The following is a 26,813-nucleotide window of genomic DNA, read 5'->3' as shown; positions in this document are numbered from 1 at the left end:
TCTTACCCTTGTTACTGGTGTAGGTGAGCTGTTTTTTTTTTTTTCCCTTCAAATTTTGAATGCACTTACCTGTGTGTTTGTGTCTGTGTGTGTATTCATAGGAACACACAGGAAATACATACGTGTGTATTTTAACAAAACTGTTTTAACAAAACTGTGTCTATTGGTTTCACTGAATAAGCCATTCTGAGAGTCTTTCCTTTATGGTACTTTTTTTTTTTTAAAGATTTTATTTATTTACTTTGACACAGAGAGAGAGATCACAAGTAGGCAGAGAGGCAGGCAGAGAGAGAGGAGGAAGCAGGCTCCCCATCAAGCAGAGAGGCCGACATGAGGCTCCATCCCAGGACCCTGGGATCATGACCTGAGCCGAAGGTAGAGGCTTAACCCACGGAGCCACCCAGGCGCCCCGATGCTATTCTTTTGATTCAAGCATGGTAGTCAATAGTGTGACTACTCCCTAGACATTTTTAGATTCCTATTGAGGGATATTTGGGCTGTTTCCAATTTCTGTTGGAATCACAATAAGCTGGATGGCTATGAACATCCTGTGAATGTCTCTGTGAAGTACTTCTCGAACACAGAGATGGACCGGTGAAATTCCTAGGTCCTTGAGCATGCATTTAAAATTTTAATAGATGTCACCAAATTGCCTTTTTGGAACAGCCCAACACACTTACCCTCCCCGCAGCTGTGTGAGAGTGTTTGATCTTCACACTTTTCCCAGCACCAAAGGGATTCAAACTTCCTAATAGCTGCTAATCTGCTGTGTCAAAACAGCCTTTTTTTAAAAAAAAAATTTTATGTATTTATTTGACAGTCAGAGATCACAAGTAGGCAGAGAGGCAGGCAGAGAGGAGAAAGCAGGCTCCCTGCTGAGCAGAGAGCCTGACGCGGGGCTCTATCCCAGGACCCCGAGATCATGACCTGAGCCAAAGGCAGAGGCTTTAACCCACTGAGCCACCCAGGTGCCCCTCAAAACATCCTTTTGTTTGATTACTGCCACTGGCCGTCTGTATTAACTTTTCTGGGACGTGGCCCACAGCCTCAGATATGAAAATGACCTCCAATTGAATTTTGCATTGCTCCCATGGCTTTGATTATGGGGTCTCAGCCCAAGTCACGCTAAAGGGAGGATGGAGGGAAGCACAAGGGGGCAGAGGGTGTGAGGAGAACAAATTTTCAGCTCCCTCTCCTGGAGCTAGGACCGAAACTAAGGAGGGGCTGTGAGAGCCAGCCCCAGACTCCAGTAGTGTAGTCTCTGTCCAGTTTTGCTGGTTCTTGGTGGGGGGCAGGAGAGGGGAAAGGCAGTGTTCTAGGCAGGATCCCCCTCCTCTGAGCGGGCCACCAGCAGCTCTCCCTGACACCTCCTGGGCTAGTCCTCCCTTCTTGGTGTCCTTCCCACAGCAGTGGAGTCAGCAGTGGAGTCTCCTACCTGGAGAAGGGTGGGAGAGAAGAAGTACAGCAGGCGGTGCAAAGGTGAACCTGTGCATAGCCCCCTCGTCTAGCGGGGCAGAGAGCCACACCTTGCCATTCTGGCTGGGTGCTGCTGTGTACACAGCGGCTGCCTCCTGTAGCTGTCCCCGGTGTTGGCGCCTGCTGTACCCGCTGCCCGAGGCCCATGAGGCTGCCCAGGGTCCTTGGCTTCCTCTGGATGCTTGGGGCCTCCACGGGGGCCAGAGGGGAGGGGGCCGGTGGGAAAAGGGCTGCAGAGACCCTCCTGATGTTCTAGGGCAGGGGTGTGTGGGGAAGTGGCTCTGAGGCCTCAGGGGAGACAGAGGAGGGATTCCTCAGAGCTTTCAGTGTGGGAGTCCTTAAGGAGAAAGGAAGCTGGGTTCATCTGGTGCTGTTCTCCCCCCAGGACCAAGCAGGTTGTAAGTGTTGGTGCGTGCATTGGGAGGGTGGGCATAACCTCTCTCCAGAGGAGCGTTCTTCCCTTTGATTTGGTGTTCTGAGCCCTCACTTCTCTTCTGTCCCTCCCCCCATCAGCCCCAGTGCTCTGGTCCACTCTGGACTCTTCCTTTACTTCCCGGGGCACTCTCTCCACGACAGCTCCACTTCTGCCCCTGGGGTTCTCTCCTCCTTCTCGGGCATCTCTGCCTTTGGTCCCAGTTCCCTCCTACAGCTCTGCCTCTACCTCTCCCTGCCCCCACCCAGCCCATGTTTCTGGGTACAGTTGTCATTGGCAAGGCCAGGCTGGGAGATCCTGATGGCTCCCAAAGGTTGGGTGTGTACCACCCGGCATGAGTTCAGGGCTTTCTCTTTCTTGTCCCTTTGGAATTCCACAGTTCCCCTGTATTTCCCTTCCCTCTTTCTCCTGCTGTCTGTTCCTGACCCCCAATCCTGCACCTTCCCATCCTAGAGGCCCGTGGACCACCCTCACTTACCTCCAGGGCCGCCTCCGGGCTCTAAGGGCTCCAACCCAGGAATCTTCAAAATCCCTTCTTCCCACCTCCCTGTCACACCCAGCTAGGCTGGGAAATGAAATCCCAGCTCTCAGAACAAAGATGTTCTGGGTCCAAGGTGAGGAGGAGGCCAATGGTGAGTGCGCAGGGGGTCTGGGCACTTCCTGCTTTCAAAGGCCGTGGCTGTAGGAGTCTCTCTGCCACTCACCCCAGCATGATGAGATCTCTGACCCTCACTCTTAGGGAGGGATTCAGGCTTGTAAACTAATTACCCTAGTGGGCAAAACAGAATAGGAGATAGAAAACATGTCGCCTGACCCCAGCAAGCAGTCACACACCCAGGTCTCTTAGCCCAGTAATCACTTCCACCTCTATTACCCCTTCTCTAACTGCCCCAAACATCTCAGCAACCGTAACCAATAACAACTCTTCGCCCATCACCAATTTCTCGATCACAACCACAGTTTCGTTTCCTCCCACCGCCCGTACATTCAAAACAGCAACCGCCCCCACTCACGATCCCACATCAACAAATACATTAACAACACCTACAACACGAAGTACATCTGCTCCTACCGAAGCCACGGCCACGCTCAGTGCACCAACAATTACTTTGAAAACAATGAGTTCGATGAAAACAAAGCTTATTCTGGGGAGTGACAGCTCTAGAGAAACTCTCACAGCAGGAATTACTTCGATTTCTCCAACCCCATCATCCATCACTCCAACAAACACAATGGTTTCCGCCACATCTGCTGCCTCCGAAACCACTCTGGAACCCACCACCACTAGTATTTACACAACTTTCACAGCCACAGAACCACACTCCTCCACGGCAGCTGCTACCTGCCCAGGCAAGATGGCCGTTGCCCCTTCTCATACCATACCCCCCACCGGAAAACTACACTTATTCCTACAAAAGACATTTCCCCAGTGTCTCATGACAGAGATGACTTCTCCTCCCACAATTCCATCCTTAACTACACCTGGGAATACAGTCAATTCTCCAACGCCAGCCTCTTCTCTTCCAGTCGCCACAATACCTTGACATTGGCCATGAGGATGCGTCTGTCTTCTCCACCTGCCCCAACCACAGAATCAGTCTCCACCTTGACCGCAAACCCTTTCATCCACCTTGATTACTACACTGCTTAGTACCAATGCTGCATCCACCCCTGTGGTCACCACAGCCACAACTGACATCACCACTCCCACCAACACTTCAATGTCTACCTCCATCACAGCCACTCTGCCCACTCCCTCTACCCCAGAAACAGCCATGACTGTGACTACAATGTTGGTAACAACACCCAACCCCACAATACCACCCAGGACTTCTTGTGTTTCTCCAACATCATCTTTCTGAGTACATCTACAAATGCACTAACTACTTCTCTTTGTACTGTTCTCTCTTCTTCAATATCCACAACAATAATGTCCTCTTCTCTATCCTCCACTAGTGCAAATTCAATGCTTACTACCACCCCTAACTCTCTTTCTACATCCTCACTTCTCTCTAGTGTGGAAAAGATAGGCTCTTTTGCTACTGCTTTCCATGCTCCTTTTTCATCTGAAACTGTAAGAACATCTCCAGCCACATCTTCTCTGAAGACCTTTGTTACTGAAACAACCACCACGCTGTTTTATTTCTTCTGCTGCCCCATGTCCAGAATCTGTATCCGTTACCATAGCACCTGCCTCTCCCACTACTTCATTTGTGGGAATGGGTCCAAGTAGTGAAGTTTCTTCTCTGCCCACCATCCCAATGTCAGTGTTTACTTCCACTGCTGAGATGGCCACCTCCTAGTTTCACCAGTATGACAACCATGTTTCCTATGCATATGGACACTTCTACTGTTCTGGAAACTCATCCTACCAACAGCGTAACAGATGCTCCTAGTTCTGTCAGCACTGGGACTGTCCCCAGTCGCACAGTTTTGACAAGCACTCAAAGACCCACCAGTGGAAACTGGATGGGCACCAATTCTGTAACCATCCCACATATGCCTGGATTCACTAGCCTCCCACTGACCACAAAACCAAGCAGCAGCTTTCCAACTGCGATGTTGACTTCAATCAAGTTGACTTGCTCCACCCCAGCCATGATCAAGACTCCAGACACACCAGCGGTCACCTCTCAGAGTGCTGTCATCCTTACATCATCCAGGACAACTTCGACCACCACTCACTTGGACCACTGCCCCAGGTTGGGCCTCCTTCTTCCCTGTTTCCTCTTCTCTCTCTTCTGATAAATTTCTGTGTCACCAAGGGCAAGCCCTATCCTGAACTTCCTTTTTTTTTTCTTGTGCTGTGACAATGGTGGCACCTGGATGCAAGGCCTCTGCCACTTGCCCTTGGGGTTCTCTGGGCCCCACTGTGAGCTCCAGGATATCAGGTGCCAGCATGGGGGTAAATGGGATGGCCTCAAGTGCCACTGCCTTAGCACCTTCTATAGCTCCCATTGTGAGTTTGTGGTGGAACAGGTGAATCTGGGTGAGTTGCCAGGACCCTGCCTTCTCCACTTTCTCCTGGGAGATGCCACTAACTCTCCCTGGGTCCAGCCCCAGGGTTTGCCTATCAGTACTCATGTCCTTTTGCCTAATTGCTCCATCCCTGCCTTCTCTCCAATGCTTTCCTCTACCCCATGTCATGCCTCCTTTCTACCCTCACTCCCAGGAGGTGGTTGGGATCACATGCCTTCCTGTGGTCTCCTTCCCGGTCTGGGCTGCTAGAAGCTGTATTAGCTTCTAAATGCTGCTGTAACAAATCACCATAAACTTAGCAGTTGAAATAATGCAAACTTGTTGCCTTACAGTTCTGTAGACTGGAGTCTGAAGTGGGCATGGAGGTCTCTGTTGACCAGGTGTTCTCCCTGGACCTCATGACAACACTTCCATAGCCTACAAGGATTTCAGTGACACCTTCCGGGATCAGGTGACAGGGAAAGGGAGGGAACTCAAGGGTCCTTCCCTGAAGCTGAGCTTGGGCCCCTGGGTATGCATGGGTCACAAGCTTCAGGTGAGACCCCAAGGATCTCGGCATTTCGGATGCAGAAGATTTACCAAAATGTGAAGGGGTTCAAGGATGTGGAGATCCTGTCATTGAGGAAGGAGACCCTTTTGGGGCTGTGGAGGCAGTGTTGGGGGGGGGAGAGGGGACAAAGAAAAGCTGAAGAATCCATCTTTTCCTTTTGAAATCATCAGATTTTCGAAAGAGAGAGGTGGAGGAAGGAGATAGGGGAACCAATCACTTCATGGGGGATTTTTTTCCCCAATTATTTTCTGTGGTCATTTCTCTGTAGGAGAGATACCACCCCTCCTTTTAAAACATGATTGGAAGGAGAGATTACATGGGACATGCAGGGAGATGCATATGAGGGCTTGTGGGAAGCATGGTGTCTGGATGGTGGCTCCTGGCCTCCTGAGTGGGTCAGTGTGAGTGAGGAAGAGAGTGCAGGAGGGCCTGGTTTGGTAATGGCTTGATGAAAGGCAAGCGCATGTCAATCATTCCTTGTCCCACCTTCTGGGCTGACTAAATCAGGGATGCTGGTGGCTCCTGCGAATCATGTTCCTGGAATCCCAAATCATTGCTTCTGCCTTCCTCCCAATACCAGCGCACTTGTGGTTGGTCCTGGAGGTGCCCTCCTAAGGACTTACATGCCCCAGGCCTGAGCACCCTGTAAGACCCCCCTGACTCTCTGAGCCCCTCAGGAATGGCAGCATTGTGGTGGACTACCTGGTCCCGCTGGAGTTGCCCTTTAGCCTCCAGCTGGAGAGCAAGCATGTGAAGGTGAAGACAGTGCTGAAGGAGAAGCTCCAGAATGTCAGCCATAATGGGGACAGCTGCCAGCATACCCGGAGTGAGCCAGAGCTGGAGGGAGGGGTCAGGGCCAGAGCTACTAGCTGTGATGGGAGCCCCTGGGCTCAGGTGCCAGCCTTGGGGTCCTTCCAGCAGATTGGGGGGTAGGTTTATAGCCAACTGGGTCAAGAATGGGGCTAGGGAGGAGCCTGCCAGAGGCTGGGTGCCAGGGAAGACCCCTTGACAGTTCTGCTCCAAGTTTTCAGGACAGCTGAGGACCCTTGCTTATTTGGCAGGGGGTGGGGGGAGGTGGGGATGTGGGGAGGATGGGCAAGAAGAGCCTTCCCTGTGGCCCCTCCTCATCTCCCCATAGTGACAGAGCCCTCTCTGCCCCTCCCCGGGCTTCCCCGTTCTGCTCACCCAAGGCACGTGTCTCTGGAGTCCTTTATATAGCCGATCCCTTCCCGGGAGCTCTCATTTCTGGGTCCCTCCTGATGAGGGGAGACCCGACAGCCAGTGTCCTATCTGAAGATGCTGGTGGTCCGGGTCCTGACACTGGGTCTCTGGCTCTGGGCATCTGCTACAGTGACTCAGGGTGAGTGGGACCGGGGCAGACCCTCCCTGGGGGTCCCATGTGTCCCAGACTCAGGCAGGGCTCCTTCTCCTGTTCCCCCACTCCCTTTGCAGGGGAGGGGGCTGTCAACGAGCTGGACACCTGGGCTCTGACCTCATTCTGACTTTGGGGGTGCCTGGAGATGTGTGGGTGCAGGGCAGGGGGTGTGGCCTGTGGTTGTGCCGTTGATGGCCTACACCAAGCCCCTGGCCCAGGGCTGAGAGGGGCTGGTGTTCCCCAGCTCCCACTCTCCAGCCTTCTCCTTGGAGGAGCAGGGACTCTTTCCTCACCTAGATGGTGGCCTCTGCCTGCCTTCCCCCTGGAGGGACAGTCCTGAGGGCTGGATCTGCTCAGAAGGCCCATCTTTCCACACCTCACAGGCGCACCGTATGGGCTATCAGCCCTGGCCCGGGGAGGGAAGGTCCGGGCATCCAGCAGCTTCGTTCTTGCATGGGGAGAGCTCAGGGGTGCCTGGGGAAACCCTTCTGGTTAGAAACAGCTGAAAGGCTGAGGGGGAGACACAGCCTCTTGTTGAACCTGTCACGGCCATTTCTCTGGGATGCAACCAGTTACAAGCTGATTTCCTGTGGGTTCCCTCACTCGGAGCTGACTTTCTCATCCCCAGCGCTGGAGACCAGGAAAAACTGGAGGGAAGGTATGGGCAGGACAGTCGCTGAAGTGAGGGGTGCTAGGGGAGTGAGACCAAGGTCCCCGGTAGAAGAGGGGACCCTTGAGTTGAAGGCCCCATAGGGTTGTGGGGGAAGGGGTTGAGGGGGCAGGAGGGTGGGGAAGGGAGTTTTGGTGCCCTGCAGGGCGGCAGTGAGATGACCCACACAGGGAGTTCTGAGACCCCAGTCATGAAGGCGGGCCCTCAGGTGCCACCTGAGCCCACCACCATGCCCTCACGTACTGCCTTCTCCTCTACCGAGAGGGGATATGGGGGAACTATGTGGACTTAGGGCATGAAGAAAGAAATTCTAGATAATTTAGCTTTAAGGTCAAATACAAAGACTAGGAAGCTGTGGCCGGGTTCAGCCTTGGGGAGGTCCAGCCTGTCCCTGTCCCCAGGCAGACTCCGGGCCCGTCTCTGGTCAGGCTGTCACGGGAGAGGGAAGGGGGTTGGTGATGATGAGGATGAAGGGCTCCACAGACAGCCGAGTGTTGGCACCATGCACCTTGCTGTGAGTTAGAGATAACCACCAGTACAAGCAGACACCCCTCTTCCTAAGGTGCTTGGTATTTTTGTGAAAAAGAACACTGACACCTGTGAGCCCATTAGCATGCCAGAGTCAGAAAGCATCTATCAGGAGTGGAGAGGTCAGGCAAGTAGGGCCATTCTAGAAGACTCCAGAAGGTCTAATGGTACCCAGAGGGTCCCCCACCTCCTACCCACAGAGGGCTCTGCTTTTCACAAACTCATTTCACAGCAGGTAGCTCACACTGTGTAAGGAGATGTAGGCAGACAGGAGATTGAGGTTCAGAGAGGGTGAGTGACATACCTGCGGCCACACAGCAAATAATTAATATGATGTCCCCCTTTGACAGAAGGTTTGAACTGCCCCGTCCCTGCACTGGAGGACCTCAGCCCTCTGCAACGCCCCCCACCCCCTGTTTGTATTCTGGGTCTTCGGGGAGGGGTTCAGATGAAGGCTCAGGGACCCCGGGTGACATCTGTAATTTTCTTTCTAATTGGCACTCTCGTCTGGGTATTCTGTGAGGACTGATGAGGTTTTGGACAAGCAAACAGTAGGGGGAAAGAATGACAACCTGAGGAGGTAGGAAATCACAGGCAGGGCTGTGTCGGGGAGCTGACCTATAGGAATGCCCCAAAGGTCAGGGGGGCATGTAAGGGAGCGCCCCTGGGAGACCAAGGGATTAGAGCCAGGTGGAGGCTTGGAGACCCCAGAGGACCTCCGTGGACTGAGCAGGGGTGGATTGACCTGCCAGGGCAGACCCCTGTGTTGCCCTGAGAGCCATCCTGGTGTTGTTCTAGCCCGGAGCCCCACTTCCCTTGATGATGGGTTGTGCGGTCACCAGGATACACCATCCTAGACCATGTATGAATGGGAGGGCAGGAACTTCCTTCTGGTGGTTGATGGTGGCCTTCTGGGAGACCTGTTGCATTTGAGGGGACCATGGAGTTTCTGGGTGCAACAGTCTTGCAGGCCTGGGTCTTGGGGGTGGATGTGAATAGGGCACAGTCTAGAATTCTCCATTCTCCATGTGCTACAGGGGCCACAAAGACCAGACAGTGCTGTGGGTCAACACGAGGACTGGAGCCTGTGTCCTGTTTTGTGCGCATGAAGTTCTAAAGAGTTCATGGGTGGGGAGTGGGAGGGGAGCTTCTCAGAATGGCAGGGCGACAGGGTAGCCGTGTCTTCCCTGGAGGGGCTGGGCCAGGGGCCTGAGGGTTCAGAGCTCTGGGGCTGAGCAAGGGGGAGGCGGAAGTGGAAAACGCTCCAGCACAAAATCAAGACGAGTGTGGTGAAGACGAGAGTGATTTGTTCACAATAGACAAAGGGACAACCTTTGAAACTTGCAGAGTATAATTTTAGAGCGATTAAAAGGAAGTGCTGTTTTATATGGAAAGTAATAAACTTACTCATTCAGCAAACACGGCAGGCCTGACTCCTCCTGGGCAAGTGTTTGGTACTCTGGATGAAGAATGCTTAATAAATCAGTTTATAGTCAAGTTTACTGTGTGGAACCATGGGAACAGTATAGGAAGTACTAGAACCCAAGCGGGTGTTGGAGCTCTGAGAGGGGCCAATGATGGAGGAGAGTAGGCGGGGCCTCAGAGTCTGCTTCGGCGCCCTCCGCCCCCCGGCCAACCTGCTTTTTGGGGAGGCCGCAGGGAGAGGAGGTGGTATTGCAGTTTGGTGGCTGTTGAGGAGTTGGGCCAGAAGGAAGTATATCATTTCATTTCTTTTCCTTTCCTTTCCTTTTCTTTTCTTTCCTTTTTTTTTTTTTTTTAAGATTTCATGTATATATTTGACAGAGAGAGAGCATAAGCAGGGGGAACAGCAGGGAGCCCCAGTATGGGGCTCGATCCCAGGATCCTGGGATCATGACCGGAGCCGGAGGCAGACGCCTAACCGACTGAGCCACCCAGGCACCCTAGTAGGAAGTATTAATAGATACTCAATGGGCTTAGATCAATTCTGAACCGAAAGAGTCGTATCTAACTATGGAGAGAATTGGAATATTGATAGATGTGTGCAGCGGTGAAAGGGAGAGAGCCAAGGTGGCCTGGCCTGGCGTCAGCTCTGTGGCCACTCCGCCGGGTGGGAATGGCCTTACAGAAAAGGAGACAGGCCCATGCCACTGAGCTCCTGTGTGGCAGGGCTGAAAGTGCCCTGGGACCTGGGGGGCTAAAGCACATCCCAGTGGCCCCCACACTGCTTCTCTTACAGAATATTCTAGAGTGAGCAGTGTGGTCATGGCAGGCATCATTGGTCCTCATTTTCCAGGGGGAAATGGAACACACTAGATCCTTTGGTTGTGCGATGACTTGGAGGCGCTCTTGGGCCCCACTGACACCCCAGCCTTCTGGGACCTCACTGACTGAGTTCACCACAAGCACAAATGTGTTTTGGAGGTGGCAGGAGGAAAGAGCCTCATCTCGCCGTGGTCGTCTTCAGACTTGCTTTCTAGAGCTTTTCCCCGAGGACGCCACCAAGTGAAAGCCTTGTCCAGCAAACTGGGTGCCTCACTCCAATTTAGATTTTAGAAAAAATCTAAATACACGTTTTGTGAAGAAGCAGTAAAAACCATCAACAGGGCAGGAAAATAGGGAATTTGGCTTGTTAGGTAGGAGAGCCTCTGTCTGTGATGATGAGTACGTGGCTATAACACAGGCAAATACTGTTGACCCTTGAACAACAGAGGGGTTGGGGCGCTGACCTCCGTGCTGTCGACAATCTGCATATAACTCCTGATTTCCCCAAAACGTATCTACCTGTAGCCTTACATTTACATTTACAGATACATTTACAGTATTGTCCTGTAAAAAAATACGCATGCAAGCGGACCCGCACAATTCAAACCTGTGTTATTCAAGGGTCACCTTTAGATCATTTTTTAAAAATATTTTATTTATTTATTTGACAGATCACAAGCAGGCAGAGAGGCAGGCAGAGAGGGAGAAGCAGGCTCCCTGCGGAGCAGAGAGCCCGATTCGGGGATCGATCCCAGGACCCTGGGACCATGACCTGAGCCGAAGGCAGAGGCTCAACCCACTGAGCCACCCAGGCGCCCCTAGATCATTTTTCTTAAGAGTTTTGACGGCGAGGGTTTGGGGAATCCCAGCTTGGGAATCATTAACCGTGAGTGATTTTCCCTGCATTTTCTGAGGCTTGGGCTACATCTAACCTTTGGTTATTGTGGCATGTATGTTTTACACATTAGAACACGGATACATATTTGTTGAGAAACATTGAGAAAGTATAGGCAAACGAAAGGAAGAAAATTTCACTTAATCTTACTGGTCAGAGAAACACTGTGAGCATTTTTGTCTATTTCTGAATACGTATTTGGATTTATTCTGTGGGCAATGTATTTTTTTTTCTTTTATTAACATATAGTGTATTCTTTGCTGCAGGGGTACAGGTCTGTGAATCATCAGTCTTACACATTCCACAGCACTCACCAGAGCACATACCCTCCCCAGTGCCCATTACCCAGTCACCCTAACCCTACCCTGCCACTCCCTGGCAACCCTCAGTTTGTTTCCTGAGATTAAGAGTTTCTTTGGTTTCTTTCCCTCCCTGGTCCCATCTTATTTCATTTTTCCCCCTCCCTCCCCCACCCCAGGGATCCCCACCCGCCCCGCCTCTCAAATTCCTTTTATCAGAGAGATGTATGATATTTGTCTTTCACTGATTGACTTACTTCGCTTAGCATAATATCCTCTAGTTCCATCAATGTCGTTGCAAATGGCAAGATTTGGGGGTTTTTTTTGATGGCTGCATAGTGGGCAGTGTATTTTTTAAGGAAGATTTATTTATTTATTTATTTTAGAGAGAGAAAGAGACTGCTTGAGCCGGGGAGGGGTGGTGGTGGTCAGGGCAGAGGGAGAGAATCTCAAGCTGACTCCCCACTGAGCGTAGAGCCTGACTCAGGTCTTGGGCCCCTGAGGTCATGATCTGAGCCAAAGTCAGATGCCTAACGGACTGAGCCACCCAGGTGCCCCTGGTTAGTTCATGTTTTACTGGCAGATCAGTATTCTGTTCTATGGAGGATCATAGTCCTAAGTCTTTTAATCAGTTTCTTATTCTTCTATTCTTGGCCACCTTTAGCCTATTTTTCGTTATAATAAATAATGACATAATAAATATTCTTGTATTAAAACTTAAAAAAAAATCTGCCGCAGGTTGCTTTATTTTAGAATCAGTGTCTAGAAATGAGATCATTAAGAATGGTGTGAGTCTGCCAGTGGTCCCTGGCGCGTGTTTTCAAATTCTCCTTTGGAAATCCGATACCGGGTGCAGTCCATGGGCATCCTATGCGAATGCCCCAACCAGCCCCTGCTCTCATTATCATTTACTATTAGAGGGGGGTGCAGTTTGGTAGGTAAAAGTCAGTAGCATCTTGCTTTGTTTTGAATTTCTTTGCTTACTGGTGAAGGTTATTTACTTTTCCTATAGGCTTGTTGACCGTTTGGGTTTCTTTCCTTGGAGAATGGCTGTGCTTTTCTTTTAAAAGCTCAGCTTCCGGGGCGCCTGGGTGGCTCAGTGGGTTAAAGCCTCTGCCTTTGGCTCGGGTCATGATCCTGGGGTCCTGGGATCGAGCCCTGCATCGGGTTCTGTGCTCAGCGGGGAGCCTGCTTCTCCCTTTCCCTCCGCCTGTCTCTCTGCTTACTTGTGATCTCTCTCTCTGTCAAATAAATAAATAAAATCTTAAAAAAAAAAAAAAAACTCAGCTTCCTAGGGAAGCATCCCTGACCTGGAGGCTGGTCTTGGGAAGGACAGCCTCAGCTGCTCTGCCGCATCTTTGGGGACACCACTGCCACTGGAAACCTGGGCTAGGAGGGGCCGGAAGCTCTTCACCCAGGGTGCTGTCAGGGCACTGTTTCCTTGTCCCTTCCAGGAGCGAGCACACAATGGGTTGCCTGCTGGGAGGTGGGAGGTGTGGCAGAGCCTTTCCCTTGGGGGTCCCTCTTAGACCATGAGTGGGAAGGGGAGCAGGGAGAAGGGTGAACAAGGTGTGGTGATATCTTAGAACCTGAAGGACATGAGAGGTTCCAGAAGGTGAGAAGTTAGCCCGGTGAGATGGACGGGGACTCTTGTACTCAGAGCCCGTCCCTGTGCCCTGAGAGGCAGCTGTAGTGGCGGATGTGGGTGTTTTAAGGACCGATGGAACGGCAGCTGCGTGACGTAAATGGTATGAATCCAGGAATACGGATGAACAAGCAGGATGTCAAGGGTCCGTTCCAGTGAATGTCCCAGTCTTTGTTGGGGTCCTGGATGGCCCACCATGTCCCTGCAGAGTCCTTGTCAATCTCGCCGCTTCTACCCTTGCTACCCCTTCTCTCCAGGGCTCCCTCCTCCTCCTCCTCCCCCTCCCCGCTCTTCGGGCTCTCTGCTTCTTTTTTTTTTTTTTTTTTAAAGATTTTATTTATTTATTTGACAGACAGAGATCACAAGTAGACGGAGAGTCAGGCAGAGAGAGAGAGGGAAGCAAGCAGGCTCCTTGCTGAGCAGAGAGCCCGATGCGGGACTCGATCCCAGGACCCTGAGATCATGACCCGAGCCGAAGGCAGCGGCTTAACCCACTGAGCCACCCAGGCGCCCCGGGCTCTCTGCTTCTAAGCACAGTTGGGACCATGGCCTTTTGTGGACGTTCTTCACTGCTGCTCAGCCAGAGTCCAGAGCTGGCCTCACACCCGCTTCGCGAGCCTTCCCCCCGCCCCACTTGTCTCTCTACCCTCTTGGATTCTAGCCTACCAGCTGGTTGAACTTGGAGAGAATTTACCCTCGGAACTCCAGGGTGTGCGTGAGACAGAAACGGTAACGCCTGCCTTGCAGGGTGACATTGAAACATTAGGGAAGAGTCTGGGGGACTTTTCACTACTCATTCACTCATTTGCTTCAGAAGTGCTCCCTGAGCACCTGCTCTGGGTCTCCGAGGTCGTGGAGACGCTGCTCTGAGTGGGGGAGGGGGCTGTCGGAATTGTGTGGGCTGTTCCCACAGAGCCCCCGGGTTACAGTTGTGATAAGGCTCGTATGGGACGCTGATAGGCGGCCAGTCAGTGCCAGCTGTCCCCACCCCTGTTCATTCGTTGTGATTCAGTTAGGCACACGACCATAAACTGCCTTTCTGTGTCTGTTCGTTGTTTGACTTGTCAAAACGGTCTACTTTTGTGATTAAAAAGTCCAATAAAATTTATAATGCCTAAATCCACAAAACCGTTTTTTAAAGAAGGGGGAACGGCAGCTCAGATATTACTTCCTGGCTGTTCCCTCCCTCCCCACACCGCCCTCTGGGGTTGCTCCCACGTCCCATCATGTGGACCTCAACCAGGCCCACCTTGTCCTGGAGGGGCCGGGAGTCCCAGCAAGGGCAGAGGGCCGAGTGGTCAGCCATCCCAGGGCCCGGTATGGTTACAAGGACAGGAGTGGGGCAGAGCTGAGAAGTGGCTCTCCCATGGGCACATGAAGGTAGGGAGGCTGAGGACTGTGGTCACCCCTGGGTAAGATACACAGAGGGCTTCAGAGAGGTGAGTGGAAGAGGCGCCCTCTGAGACCAGGAGGGCAGAACGGCCCACCACTCAAGGGAAAGATGAAAAAAAAAAAAAGAGTAGGCAGCTCTGAGGTCCTACAGCCAGACCTGGCTTTACTCTGAGCCCTGCCACCCTGTGCTTCGTGTTGACCAGAGCCCCTGAGTGCTGCCTCCCTCTGATCCTCCTCATGCCCACGACTCAGGGATGCTCCCCACCTTGGCAGCCTCCCCAGCTCAGCCCCTCTACTCCCACCATGCCACATCAGACAAAACCGAATTCAGAGGCAAGAGGATTGGGTGAAGCAAATGTGTCTACTGACTTAAAAAAATCAGCCAAGCGATCTTTTCAGTCTTTCTCATTAATGTAGAATTCCAAAAGTCTTAGAGGTTTTTACACCTTTGACCTGAACTCATTGATCTGTGACTTGGTAGTGCTGTTCCTTAAGTGTTCCGATGGTGGTCTGCCAAACCAGAGATCTGGAACTGTTGGTGTGAATGATCTGCCTTGACTCATTGTCCACTCCTTGTTTACCCTGGTTTCCAGTCTTTATCCAGCTCCTGGTCTCTCCCTGGGACTGTCTGTCAGGACCTTGTGAAAAGGGAAGCGTCTGGAATGACAGAGGGTGACTCTGCTCTGAAGGCCTCCGTGGTACTTTCTGGCAGCGGCAAAGGTCCATCCTCATGAGAGCTGAGGAAGAGGCAGCTCCAGCATCTTTGGGGAGCGGTGGGGTGCTGGCAGGAGGGACAAGAAGCCGTATGCCCTGCCCTTTCAAGGAAGTCCCCTCGTGCTATCCTGTAGAATTCCTAGTACTCCCTACCTTTACGGCACTGTTGTCACAAAGATTCTTTTCATCTTTGATCTTCTTCATCTCATTGGCTGAAAAGAGGAGCCAGGATTAAAGTCCCACCTTACATAGGAGAATAAAGTCCTACACATGTAATCCCATGTTCTTTTTTTTTAAAAGATTTTTTTAAAAGATTTTATTTATTTATTTGACATACAGAGATCACAAGTAGGCAGAGAGACAGGCAGAGAGAGAGAGGCGGAAGCAGGCTCCCCGCCGAGCAGAGAGCCCGATGTGGGGCTCGATCCCAGGACCCTGGGATCATGACCTGAGCCGAAGGCAGAGGCTTTAACCCGCTGAGCCACCCAGGTGCCCCTAATCCCATGTTCTAAGTGGCGAGGGGATGACAGGATGAGACCTCCAGGTGCAGGGCACTTTCCCAGCGCTCTTCCCCTCCGACAGCTGTAGTCTGTAGCCTAGGCTGTGGGGCCAAGGAGTAGGAGTAGCTCACTTGGGCCACAGGGTGGTGGCCAGGTAGAGGTGGTGGTGTGGCTAGCTGTCCAGTAAATGTGTCTGGAGAGAACACGCAGGGGGCGAATTATCCACGGAAATGTCCCTTAGCTCCCTGTGCCTCCTGGCTCTGTGAGAACTGCTAGGCCAGAGTGTGTGTGGGCGTCGTCTCTCACCTGAGAGATGGGGAAGAGACTCTGGTCGGACTAAGTAACAGCCAGATGACTCAAGGTGACTGTGTGGCCTGCAAATCACAGAATGTCGGCAACAAAAGTCCATGCGTCATTTGCGTGAGTGCAAATGTCCTTTCAGATTTATGCCAGAGTGCCCAAGTAAATAAACATGTCCCAGAGTGCTGAGGGAAGATGGGGCAGGCAGTTTGGGGCGGAATACATGTGTTTCTGAGTGGCCATACGATTTGTCAGGATCTGTCACCATACAACCTACAATCCAAGTCATAAATCTCAGGCCACATCCAGAACCTTATCTAGCGACAAACTAGTATATTCCAGAAGGGACAGAAGGCTAGATCGTTGCCCTCTGGACAAACTAGAGCGTCGCTGGTAAATTGTCCAAATACAGAGTTCCCTCTGATATTTCCGGTACCTCTGAAGAGAGAAGTTGAGCTCCAGTATCATAGGTTGACCAGCTATCCAGGACAGATTGTCACTAAATTCAGTGACACATTCACAGACCACAGCATCGTGTCTGATTTTATTCATTTATTTATTTATATTTTTAAAAGATTTTTATTTATTTATATTTTTAAAAGATTTTTATTTATTATTTGACAGAGAGAGACAGTGAGAGAGGGAATACAAGCAGGGGGAGTGGGAGAGGGAGAAGCAGGCTCCCCACTGAGCAGGGAGCCCGATGTGGGGCTCGATCCCAGGACCCCGGGATCATGACCTGAGCCGAAGGCAGCAGCTTCATGACTGAGCCACCCAGGCGCCCCGAGTGTCTGATTTTTTTTTTTTTTAAACCCACGGGGTCATGTGCAACCACCTCTACCAACTATGCGTCCACATCGACTTCCAGTGAACCCTCTACCCATTCAGCCGCATCCCCTTCTGTGGAACCCACTGTCACCACAGCCAGTGCAGTGTCACCAGATTCTGCAGTCTCTGTTCATTCTACAAGTTCTTTTAATTCCTCGAGCCCCGGTGGATTTCCTACCACAACCATCAACACTGGTCACAGCATGACAGCTTTTACTGAACTGACCTCTGTCTTCACAACCAGTTCTGAATTGTCCAAATCAGCCGTTACCTCCTCTCCCTGGGAAGACAGAAGTGCGTTCCATTTCAAGGCCTGGCCATCCATCTACCACCCTTGCTGACTCAGGCCTCACAGAAGGACCCACGGTGTATGCAGGCACCTCTGATGTGTCCAGGCCTATAGTCCCCTCACACAGCGCCCTGAGCAAAGGGGGTTGGTTGCCCACTTCCACATTAGGGCCTCTGGACTCTTTGCCCACCAGCAGTGATCATGGGCAGATGACCCCATCTTTGTCTCAGGATGTGACCTCAGGGGTTTCCTCACTGACATTTCCTACACACCGTTCCCATAGCACAGACAAGGCAAGTCCGGCTTCACCGACAAGCCCCGGTGAAATCTACACCCTCACCACGTATGGGGACCAGACTGCCACACCTCTCACAGAGGCGATAACCACCTCTACCACCATCTCTGATTTTACCCGTTTCATCTGAGCCTTCCCACGCTGCAGACCTAGAGAGTTCTGCAGCCGCATTGAGGCCTGGAGACTTCTGTACCTGCCCCGTTGGTTCTGGACCAACTATGATCACTCGGAAATCCACAGACCACAGTCTGATTCCCCTTAGTCCCTGGACTCAGCGGCAACAGCTTGCTTATACCAGGGATGACGGAAGTCCCGGGTCTCCATCAGGTCCCACTGAATCTGTAGCCACCTCTCTGGGGTCGGGACCATCAGCCTCCCCCAGCGCTAGGGTGTCCTCACGCATCTCAGAGTCACCTGAATACACAGTGTCTTCCTATACTCCCAGTTCTCCAAGTCCCTTACGCTAGGATGGATTTCCCACTACCTCCCTGACCACAGGACGCAGCGCCACAGCTTTCATGGGTTTGCTCTCTGTCTCCCCAACTGTGTCTGATTAGTCCCCAACGACTGTCACTTCTGGAACCTCCCATACCGAGGATGTCGGAAGTGCTGGGCCCCCTTCAAGTCCTGGCCTACCGTCTACTGACCTCTCTGTCTCGGCACAGACAACTACGGGCCTCTTGGGGGGATCCAGTGCTTATCTGGGCACCCCTCATTCATCACATCCTACAGTTATGTCAGACAGCACTATTAGCGGAGGGGATGGAATTTCTGCTCCCATGTCAGGGACCGCTGACTCCTGGAGTCCCCCGGCCAATGGCTGATGAACGTCCTTTGCTGCAAGGTCCACTCTCATGGTGCCCCCTCGCGTCGTCCTCACCAAGGTTCGCCACCCAGTCCTCCCACAGCACAGATGGTGCGAGTCCTGCCTCCGCATTGAGCCCCAGTGAGCTCTCTACCCCCATGCTGGTCCCCAGGCAAGAGGACTCAACTCTTATGGGGGAGACGACCATCCTTGCCACCGTGCCAGCATCATCTGAGCCCCCAGTGTCATCCCTACTTTCACATGCTACTGGGAGCTCTGTGGCTCCGTGGAGCCCTGGGAAGGCATCCCCCAGCTGAGCTGTCTCAGGAACAATGGCCACTGGTATCACCCAGAAACCCACAGACCACAGCACCATCTCTGATTCCTCTACACCCACAGACTCACCTGTAGCCACCGTTACCAGAGAGGATATCAGTTCTGTGTTCACATCAGTCTGTTGAACCTTTTGCCACTTCCGGTGATGACCACACAACCTTTACTCCAGGATCTACCTCAAACACGATTATCTCACCAGCGTCCACAGCAACATCTTTCCACCCTTCCTGCAGCACAGACGAGACTAGTCCTGGGTTCCCATCAAGCCCTAGTGACCTCTCGCACCCAAGTCTACTCTCGGGACTAGCCACACTGATTCTCACAGAGGAGTCAGTTGTGTATACCATGTTTCTGACTTGTCCAAACCTCCTGTTTCCCCCTGAAACTTCTTTTATCAAATTTGAAGGACGTTCTGCATCCTCTTCAGGTTCTGGCCACCTTTTTACCACCATATATGCCTCACAACATATATCCTTAAGTCTAAGTGATGGGGCTTCCGTCTGGCACCCCCAATATGCCCGTATTGACAGTGATTTTGGACAAGACTTTCCAAAGAGATTGCGGGTTCTGCTTCTCCTTCAAGTTCAGGTGAAACTTTTCCCACTACGGGTGGATAGCAGGAAACACCCATATCCTTCACTGTGGAATCAACTGTCTCTACAATCAGAGTCATCAAATCCAACAGTCCCCATGATGCCTTCTATACCACTCGTAACGCAAGTCCTTCCTCCCCACTGGTCCTGGCATGTTAACTTCCCCCACTCTGGTCTCTGTACGGAGACTGTTGTGAGTATATGGGGGAAGGGTCAGATTTCTAGACTGTGGGGAGCTCCCCTCTCTCTGCTGTCTTGTCTTCTCCAGTCTTGAATGCGTATCAGTACCTAGCTGGCCCAGAGGGGCCCCCGGCCCATTCCTTTAGTCATTCATTTATCCTTTATCCTTTCAACAAGCTTGTACCGAAAGCCTGCCCTGTGCTAGGTGCAGGGTACACAGTGGTCCTGGTCTCCGTGGAGCAAAGAGTGGCAGAACACAGCAATATGGCTGTGCGATATGGTTAGAGTTGATGGTAAGAGACACACAGGGTGCCGGGGGAGAGGTTGAATGCAAGCTGGGCGAGGTAGGGGGAAATCTTTCAGGAAGAAATGACAACTAAGCTGAGGTTTGATTCGTGACGGGGAATAAGCCAGATGGAGGGAGTTGACGGGGAGCCTAGAGGTGCAAGAGAGGCGGCTGGATTCCAGGGACATACAGAACAGCTGGCAGCTTGAGATCATGCTGGGAGAGGAGGTGGAAAGATGAGCCGTACCAAGTCACTCAATCTTTAAGCCTCAGTAGTTTGGCTCACCTGGGAAAGTATCTGATTTGCACTTGAGATGGCTCAGTCTGGCTGCAGGACTGGGAGTGGGCAGACAGGGGATGGAGACTATAGTGACCTGGACCAGAGGGTGACAATGCAGAAGAAAAGTAGTCCAGTGTGAAAGGTCTTTAGGAAGCAAGACCAACGATCATAGGGATTTGATGGGTGTTTGGAGAGAAGGAGGAATGACACCAGATTTCTGGGCCTCTGGGGTGTGGAGTGCCCTTTGCTGAGATGAGGGAGGTTAAGAAGGAGGGGGATGGGAGAGAAGATGATAGGTGGGACAAGTGGCATTTCAAGTGCCCAGGGCCCGGCCACACTGAATGGTTGAGGAACGGAGCAACGTGTGGTAGAACGTGTAACAGACAGTGTCTGCGGCAGAGACGCTGGTGCTGGTTTCCCTGGACGGAAGATGCTGGGAGCCCTGGGAGTAGACCAGATGGCTTGGGAATGGTCATAGCACAGGGGCAAACATTTCCCAGGAAAGACTCATGGGAAGCCCCAGCATCTAAGGGACAGGGAGGAGAAGCAGAGCCCCCAAAGGAGAGTGGCAAGAAGTAGAAGCGTGGGAGGGGAGCCTGAAGGGTGTCTTGTCCCAGTAGGGAAAGAGGGAGATCCAACCTGTCAAGGACTCATGGGGCTCCGTGGCTCAGTGTCCTCTACCCTACCCTCACCCCCTACCCAGTACCGTGCTTATATCCATCTCCATTTTGGCACAAGGTTTTGTTAGTTTTTGTCCTTCTGTGTCCTGTTCCTGACTTCTCTGTCACAATGGCTGTGACTGGTGATGCACCTTATCTTAAGATCTCTCAGGGCTCTGTCGGCTGTCTAACAAGGAGTTTCTGGGTTGGAATGTTATATTTCTTTCTTTCTTTCTCGTTTTTTTTTTTTTTTAGATTTTATTTATTTGACAGAGAGAGAGAGATCACAAGTAGGCAGAGAGAGAGCAGGAAGCAGGCTCCCTGCCGAGCAGAGAGCCTGATGCGGGGCTCGATCCCAGGACCCTGAGATCATGACCTGAGCCAAAGGCAGAAGCTTAACCCACTGAGCCACCCAGGCGTCCCTGGAATATTATATTTCTAGAACGACCTCATGTTTCTTAATTTCTAAAAGCATGCTCATTTGGTCTTCAAAATACAATCCAACAGCCTCTATTTAAAAAATTTTAACTTAAAATTTTTTCTTGAAGATTTTATTTCTTTATTTGACAGACAGAGGTCACAAGTAGGCAGAGAGAGAGAGAGGAGGAAGCAGGCTCCCCACTGAGCAGAGAGCCTGATGCGGGGCTCGATCCCAGGACCCCGAGACCATGACAGCTGAAGGCAGAGGCTTAACCCACTGAGCCACCCAGGCGCCCCTAAAATATTTTTTATTGCGGTAAAATACCCATAACATTTGCCGTTAACCATCACATGAATCATTTTAAGTGTACAGTTCTGTGACATTAAGTACATTCCCACTGTTATGCAATCACACCATCACAGTCCATCTCCAGAACTTTCTCATCTTCCCAAACCGAAGCTCTGTACCCTTTAGCCAATAGCTCTCAAGTACCCACCCCCCAACCCACCTTGGACAACCCCCATTCCACGTTGTGTCTCTGTGAGCTGTGTTTTTGGACTCATGTAAATACTCATACAGTATTTGTCCATGTGTGACTGGCTCATTTCACTTAGCACAATGTCCTCAAGGTTCCTCCACATCGTAGTACATGTCAAAATTTGCTTCTTTCGTAAGACGGGATAGCGTTGCACTGTACCGTGTACCACATTTGGTGCATCCATTCATCTATCCATGGACACTTATGTCATTTGCTTCCGTCTTTTAGCTGTCATGAAGAATCATGAAGGAACATGGGTGTACAACGATGTCTCCAAATCCCTGCTTTCTGTCCTTTTGGGTGGATACCAACAGGTGGAATTGCTGGGTCATAGGGTAATTCTATCGTTAATTTTTGGGGGAGCTGCCGTACTGTCTTCCATGGTGGCTCTACCCTTTGCCATTCCCACCCATAGTGCCCAAGGGTTCAGTCTCGCCACGTCTTCACCCAGGAGACTTCCATTTTTACAAATGAACTTCCCCCAGTGGCATTTAGTGATTACTGGTGTTTTGGAACGTTCGGATCATTTGACCCTGCAGCTGCCCTCTAGGATGTTAACTGGTGAAGGGAAGAGTTTCGAGTCTGTCCTGCCTCTGGGTCACACGGCTCATTGCCTCTCATCACCCCTCTTGCTTTGTGGGCCCCACTTTCTGGGAGGGTGGGTGACCCAGGGTGACTGATGCATCACCGGGTCCTAGTTCTAGCAGTGGCAGTATTATGGTGGCACATGACATCGTCATGCGGGCAACTATACTTCCGATTTCCAGGAGCTGTTTGAAAACCTCACTAAAGTCATAAAGGTCAAGATTATGAATGAGATAGGCGCCTGGGTGGCTCAGTGGGTTAAAGCCTCTGCCTTCGGCTCAGGTCATGATCCCGGGGTCCTGGGATCGAGCCCCGCATCGGGCTCTCTGCTCAACGGGGAGACTGCTTCCTCCTCTCTCTCTCTCTGCCTACTTGTGATCTCTGTCTGTCAAATAAATAAATAAAATCTTAAAAAAAAAAAAGATTATGAATGAGACCAAAAGGCTCTCTGGTGATTCTGAAGCGGGCAGTGGTAGGCCCGCCCCAGACCCCTTGATGGTGGTGGGGAAAGGATGGGAGGGGTCCCAGAGGGAGGGCTCAGCCTCTCCCTGCCCTGCATCTCTCCCCTTTTCTGGAACTCCAGAGGCCTCCCTGTAGGGATCCGGAAGCCAGGCCTCGGTGCCTTCTCCAGACTGCAGCGGGCACAGCAGCTGTTCCCAGTCTCAGCCTCAGGTGATCCCCTAGAGCCCCGGTCCGAGCCTGCTTACAGATCCGGCCGCATCTAGGGATGGGCCGAGCCCTGACAGGGCAGAGGCCAGTGTCTGTTTCGTGTTTTCCACCACGCTCGGCATCACCTCTGTGCCACGACGAGGAGGCCACCATCGTGAGCAAGACAGAGCTGGGCTTTGACCTGCAGGGTAAGCAGCTCCTAGGAGAGCTGGGCGTTGGGCAGAGTGTGGGCATCACATGGGGGCTGGGGGCGCTTCAACCAGCCTGATGCTTGCTCCCCTCCCTTTCCCCGCAACCCGGAGCCGTGCTCTCAGAAGGCTGCGGAGGACTATGTCCAGTTGTACTATGTGGACGAACTGGACAGGAAGCTGGTCTGTGCCACCAGGTGCACCGCAGGGACGAAGTTACGACTGAACTGTCATGAGGGTGAATGCCAACTGCGACCACGTGGCCCCCGCTGCCTGTGCGTGTCCAGCCCCTCTGAAGCCCCCGCCCTCTCCGGTGGTAGGACTGTACTCTCCACCACAGTTGTGGAGCAGGGGTGAGAAGGGGGAGGCAGAGGGGGTCAGGCGGAGCTCGAAAGCTGCTTCCTCCCCCACCGTCCCTCTTTCTCCCACCTGGCTGTCCCTTCACCCCCCGCCCCCACCCCTATAAGCACGTGCAGCTTATAGACGTGGGCATCCTAGGACTGAGCGAGCCCCTTCCCAAGACAGTTCTAGTTCCCCAGTTTCCAAATCTGCATCTGTAGATCTGTCTCTGTTTCCTTTTCCTCTCGATACCCTAGCACAGTGCTAGGGTATAGCACCTCTAGCTATAGCGGGGGCACTAAGTTCAGGAGGTGCTAGCCAGAGCTTAGATGGGTGGACATTGAGTGTCTGGGACGAGGCATCCAACACTGACTCTGAAGCCTGCTCTGTAGTAGGGAGTCCCCCACCCCTCACTGTCCCTTAAGTGCTGGGGAGCCTCCCTGCCTGGGTCCCTCCTAACTGGTGCCTGCCCTGGAAGGGAGAGCCAGTTTCCTGTTCTTTGGCATTCATTTTTTTCTTTTGGGAGACTTTTGGGTATAAGGGATGCTAGCGGATTGGCTTGATCTCGCGTGTGTCCCCAGATGCCCGGCCTCAGACACGCACTGGTATTGGGGAGAGACTTGTGCCTTGAGTACCAGCAAGAGCCTCGTGTCCGGGAGTGTGGGGGCTGTGGGAGCACTGCTGGTGGTCACGGTGGCGGTCCTCACGTCTTCCTCTGCTGATCCCAGAGAAGACTGCACAGGTGAGCTTCTGGGGCCGGGCCCAGGATGGGGGACCACAGTTGGAACCTCCCAAAGCTCTGTCCCTTTCAGCTCAGCGTTCCAGAGCCTGATGGCGACCCAGCCCCTCTCAGCTCTGGGAAACAGCAAAAGGCAGCCTGCTGATCTGATCTGTTCCCTGGAGAAATGCCTCCAAAACCCGGTGGCCTGAGATTGGATTCTTTAACGACAGTACCTGGTGTTAACCCTTTGGCTGCCACAGGACACCGGGGATGAGCTGTCCTGCGTCGCTGTCCCAGCTGTAAAGTGGGGGAAAACCAATGGACACAGCCCCTCTGACTGTCAGAGGGAGTGTCTCTGGCTGGGTCTGGCGCTCCCAGCTCATAGATAAGGGAATGGAGACCCACTGAGGGAAGGGCCGGCAGGTCCTGGTGACGCTGTTTTGTTTTCTGCTGCTGCTCTGGGGACAGGCCCCTCCCTGACCTAGGGCTTGGCTGTGATAGCCCTTTCTAGAAGCCAAGGGTCAGGGCCCTCTAGGCCCCCTCCTCCACCTCCCTGCTCCCAGCGGTTCCTGGCGTTTCTGTGGGCAAGCAGGAATACGATTTGTCTCTCGAGAGTGGCACGGAGAAGATGTTCCTGGCACCTTCCAGAACACAGGCATCTGGGAAGGTGCTTCTCACCAGGGGCAAGCTGGTGGGTGGAGAAAGGCCTAGAAGATGCTATGGCCAGCCCCAGCGTGGCTGTGGGCCGCCAGGCTCTGCCAGCCACTGCGCAGCCTCCTGACCCAAGCCTCCACAGAGCCGCTGCCAAGCTTCACCTTTCCTCTCTATCCCTCCTGCCTGCGTGTGGCCCACGCTCAGTTTCCCTCCTCCATGCCAGCCTGTACCACTGTGTGGAAGGTTCCCCTTGCTGGGGGCTCTGCATGTCCCAATCCTGCTCTGAGATCTGGTCTGTTGGCCTCATCCTCTCTCTGTCCGTTGCTGTAGGGAGTGTGTGCTCGTGACCCCAGAGCAGCGGCTTCCTCCTGTTCCACCCTTCCCCAGGTCGCCAGGGTGCCTGCCTGTGGCCATGACTTTTGACCCCGAGGCACATCAGGGGGCTGCCGTTCCCTCCTGTCCTCTTGTCACACTGGGCCAGCTCCCCTGGCAGGGGCGCGCTGCAGAGTCCTGTCACAGGAAATGCAATGGTGGGAGGGTGGAGACACTTCAGGGAAAATGTGGGACTGCTCTTCAAAGCTGTCCCTTTATGGGAAAAGGCTCCTCTCTGTGTCTCTCCAGACTCCCCCAGCCTCACTGAGCCTGGCCCCTCTCTCTGCGGGTGAGAATCTGAAGCGGGACCCAATCAGCCTTGAAAACATCTACAGCCACTTCCAGCCCTCCCTGGAGAACGTTGACCCTACCACAGAGGTGACTCGGGGGCCCGTCCCCAGCTAGGAGCTGTGCCGTTCCTCCTACCCCTGCCACCCACCACCCTGGGGCTGCTTGGGGAGGGTGGGCACCCTTGGTCTAGGGACAGGTAACTGAAGGGCCCGTTGGCCTCCCCTCCTCTCTCCCACCCCCAGCTCCACATCCAGAGGCCCAGGGTGGTGACAGCGGCGCAGTGAGTGAGCCAGGGGCTCCCGCCCATCATCCAGATTTGAACAACAAGACAGCGGCAGATGGAGCCCACCACAGTGTTCCTCGCCCACCTCCCCCACTGGTCAAAAGGAAACAGGCATCAGGGCCCAAGGTGGTCCTGCTCAGAGCCGGTGGGCTTGGCCCGGCCCCTGCTGTGGGCCCCCCTCTCCTCCCTTGCCCTCCGTCCAGGAGCCCAAGGGCTGCCCGGACACCCCAGCTTCTTTGTTTGCTCCAATGACTCTCCACTCTGGAATTTGCCTCCCAATGAAAGAGCAAAGCTTAAAGCAGAGAGCGGTGAGTGGTTTCCTTCTCTCCCTGCGGGGGTCTGCATCCCCACCTGGGGCTCCAGGGGGCCCTTCCTGGGGAGAGTACTCCTTCCAGGATTAGAGACCAGATCTGCACAGAGGACACTCACCACTCTCAGCCCCTTCCTGTGCCACATGGTGAGCAGGGAGCACGGTCCCCCTTTTCTGCTCCAGGCTGGGGCAGGATCAGGCCCACGCCTGCCTGAGGTCACTGTGGCAGAAGAGCCTGGGATCAGCCCCCGGGAGTGGGGCGTGGCGGTCCACAGAAGGCGAAGGAGTGAGCACTTGGCTTTGCTGACCTTGGGTGGGGGCAAGGTCACTCTGGTTGGCCGTGGAAACTTGTGCTCAACCGTGAACTCAGAGATAGATCTCTGGACCCACAGATCCCAGGATGCAGCCATCCCAGAGCTGGGCACTGGCCCAGGTGTAGCCATGATTTGCTTCCTGGTGGGGTGCACACAGGGCCAGTAAAGAGAGCTTGAGAAGGGAGGAGTGTCCTTACTGGGAGTTGAACAACAGGCACCCTTCTCCTCTGTGGTTCAGGCCCAGCATCTTCTCTTCCACCCCCGCCTCCCTCCACAGGTCTTCTCCGTCCTCCCAGGCTCCTCCCGGCCCCTGCGCCTGCCCCTCTGTTAGGAAGAAAAATCTGACGGCTCACATGCCCGTGTGCTGCCCGGAGAGGGAAGGGCTCCCCACCCTCTGCCCTTTGGCCTGAAATAAAATCCGTGCCCCCCCCCACTCGTCATGGGAGAAGCTCATACACTGACTCAGGTGGGCTGGCCCCAGTTTGCCAGTGTCTCAGGGATCAAAGGGCTCTGGGGCCCATTTATTACTGGGGTTCCTTGGCTGACAGTCATTTTGCCCGTTCTCCCAAGGGTGGAT

The 26,813-nt window shown here is 53.0% G+C and overlaps 1 protein-coding gene across 1 annotated transcript; it reads left to right on the top strand.

Annotated features, from left to right (window-relative positions):
• The first annotated feature begins 586 nt into the window (after positions 1-586).
• MUC17 (mucin 17, cell surface associated) lies at positions 587-25,613 on the top strand. Its single transcript, XM_032872309.1, is given in 15 exon segments — positions 587-594; positions 1,408-1,479; positions 3,677-4,037; positions 4,039-4,205; positions 4,207-4,611; positions 4,675-4,902; positions 5,229-5,284; positions 5,287-5,339; positions 5,429-5,538; positions 6,116-6,287; positions 23,079-23,305; positions 23,873-24,033; positions 24,576-24,703; positions 25,288-25,416; positions 25,572-25,613. Coding segments are annotated over 15 exon segments (2,319 nt in total).
• Positions 25,614-26,813: the final 1,200 nt, after the last annotated feature.

Source organism: Lontra canadensis, unplaced genomic scaffold (genome assembly GCF_010015895.1).
Source record: "Lontra canadensis isolate GAN:19392208 unplaced genomic scaffold, GSC_riverotter_1.0 scaffold45, whole genome shotgun sequence".
Lineage (NCBI taxonomy): Eukaryota > Metazoa > Chordata > Mammalia > Carnivora > Mustelidae > Lontra > Lontra canadensis.
This window is presented reverse-complemented; position numbering and strand designations above follow the sequence as displayed.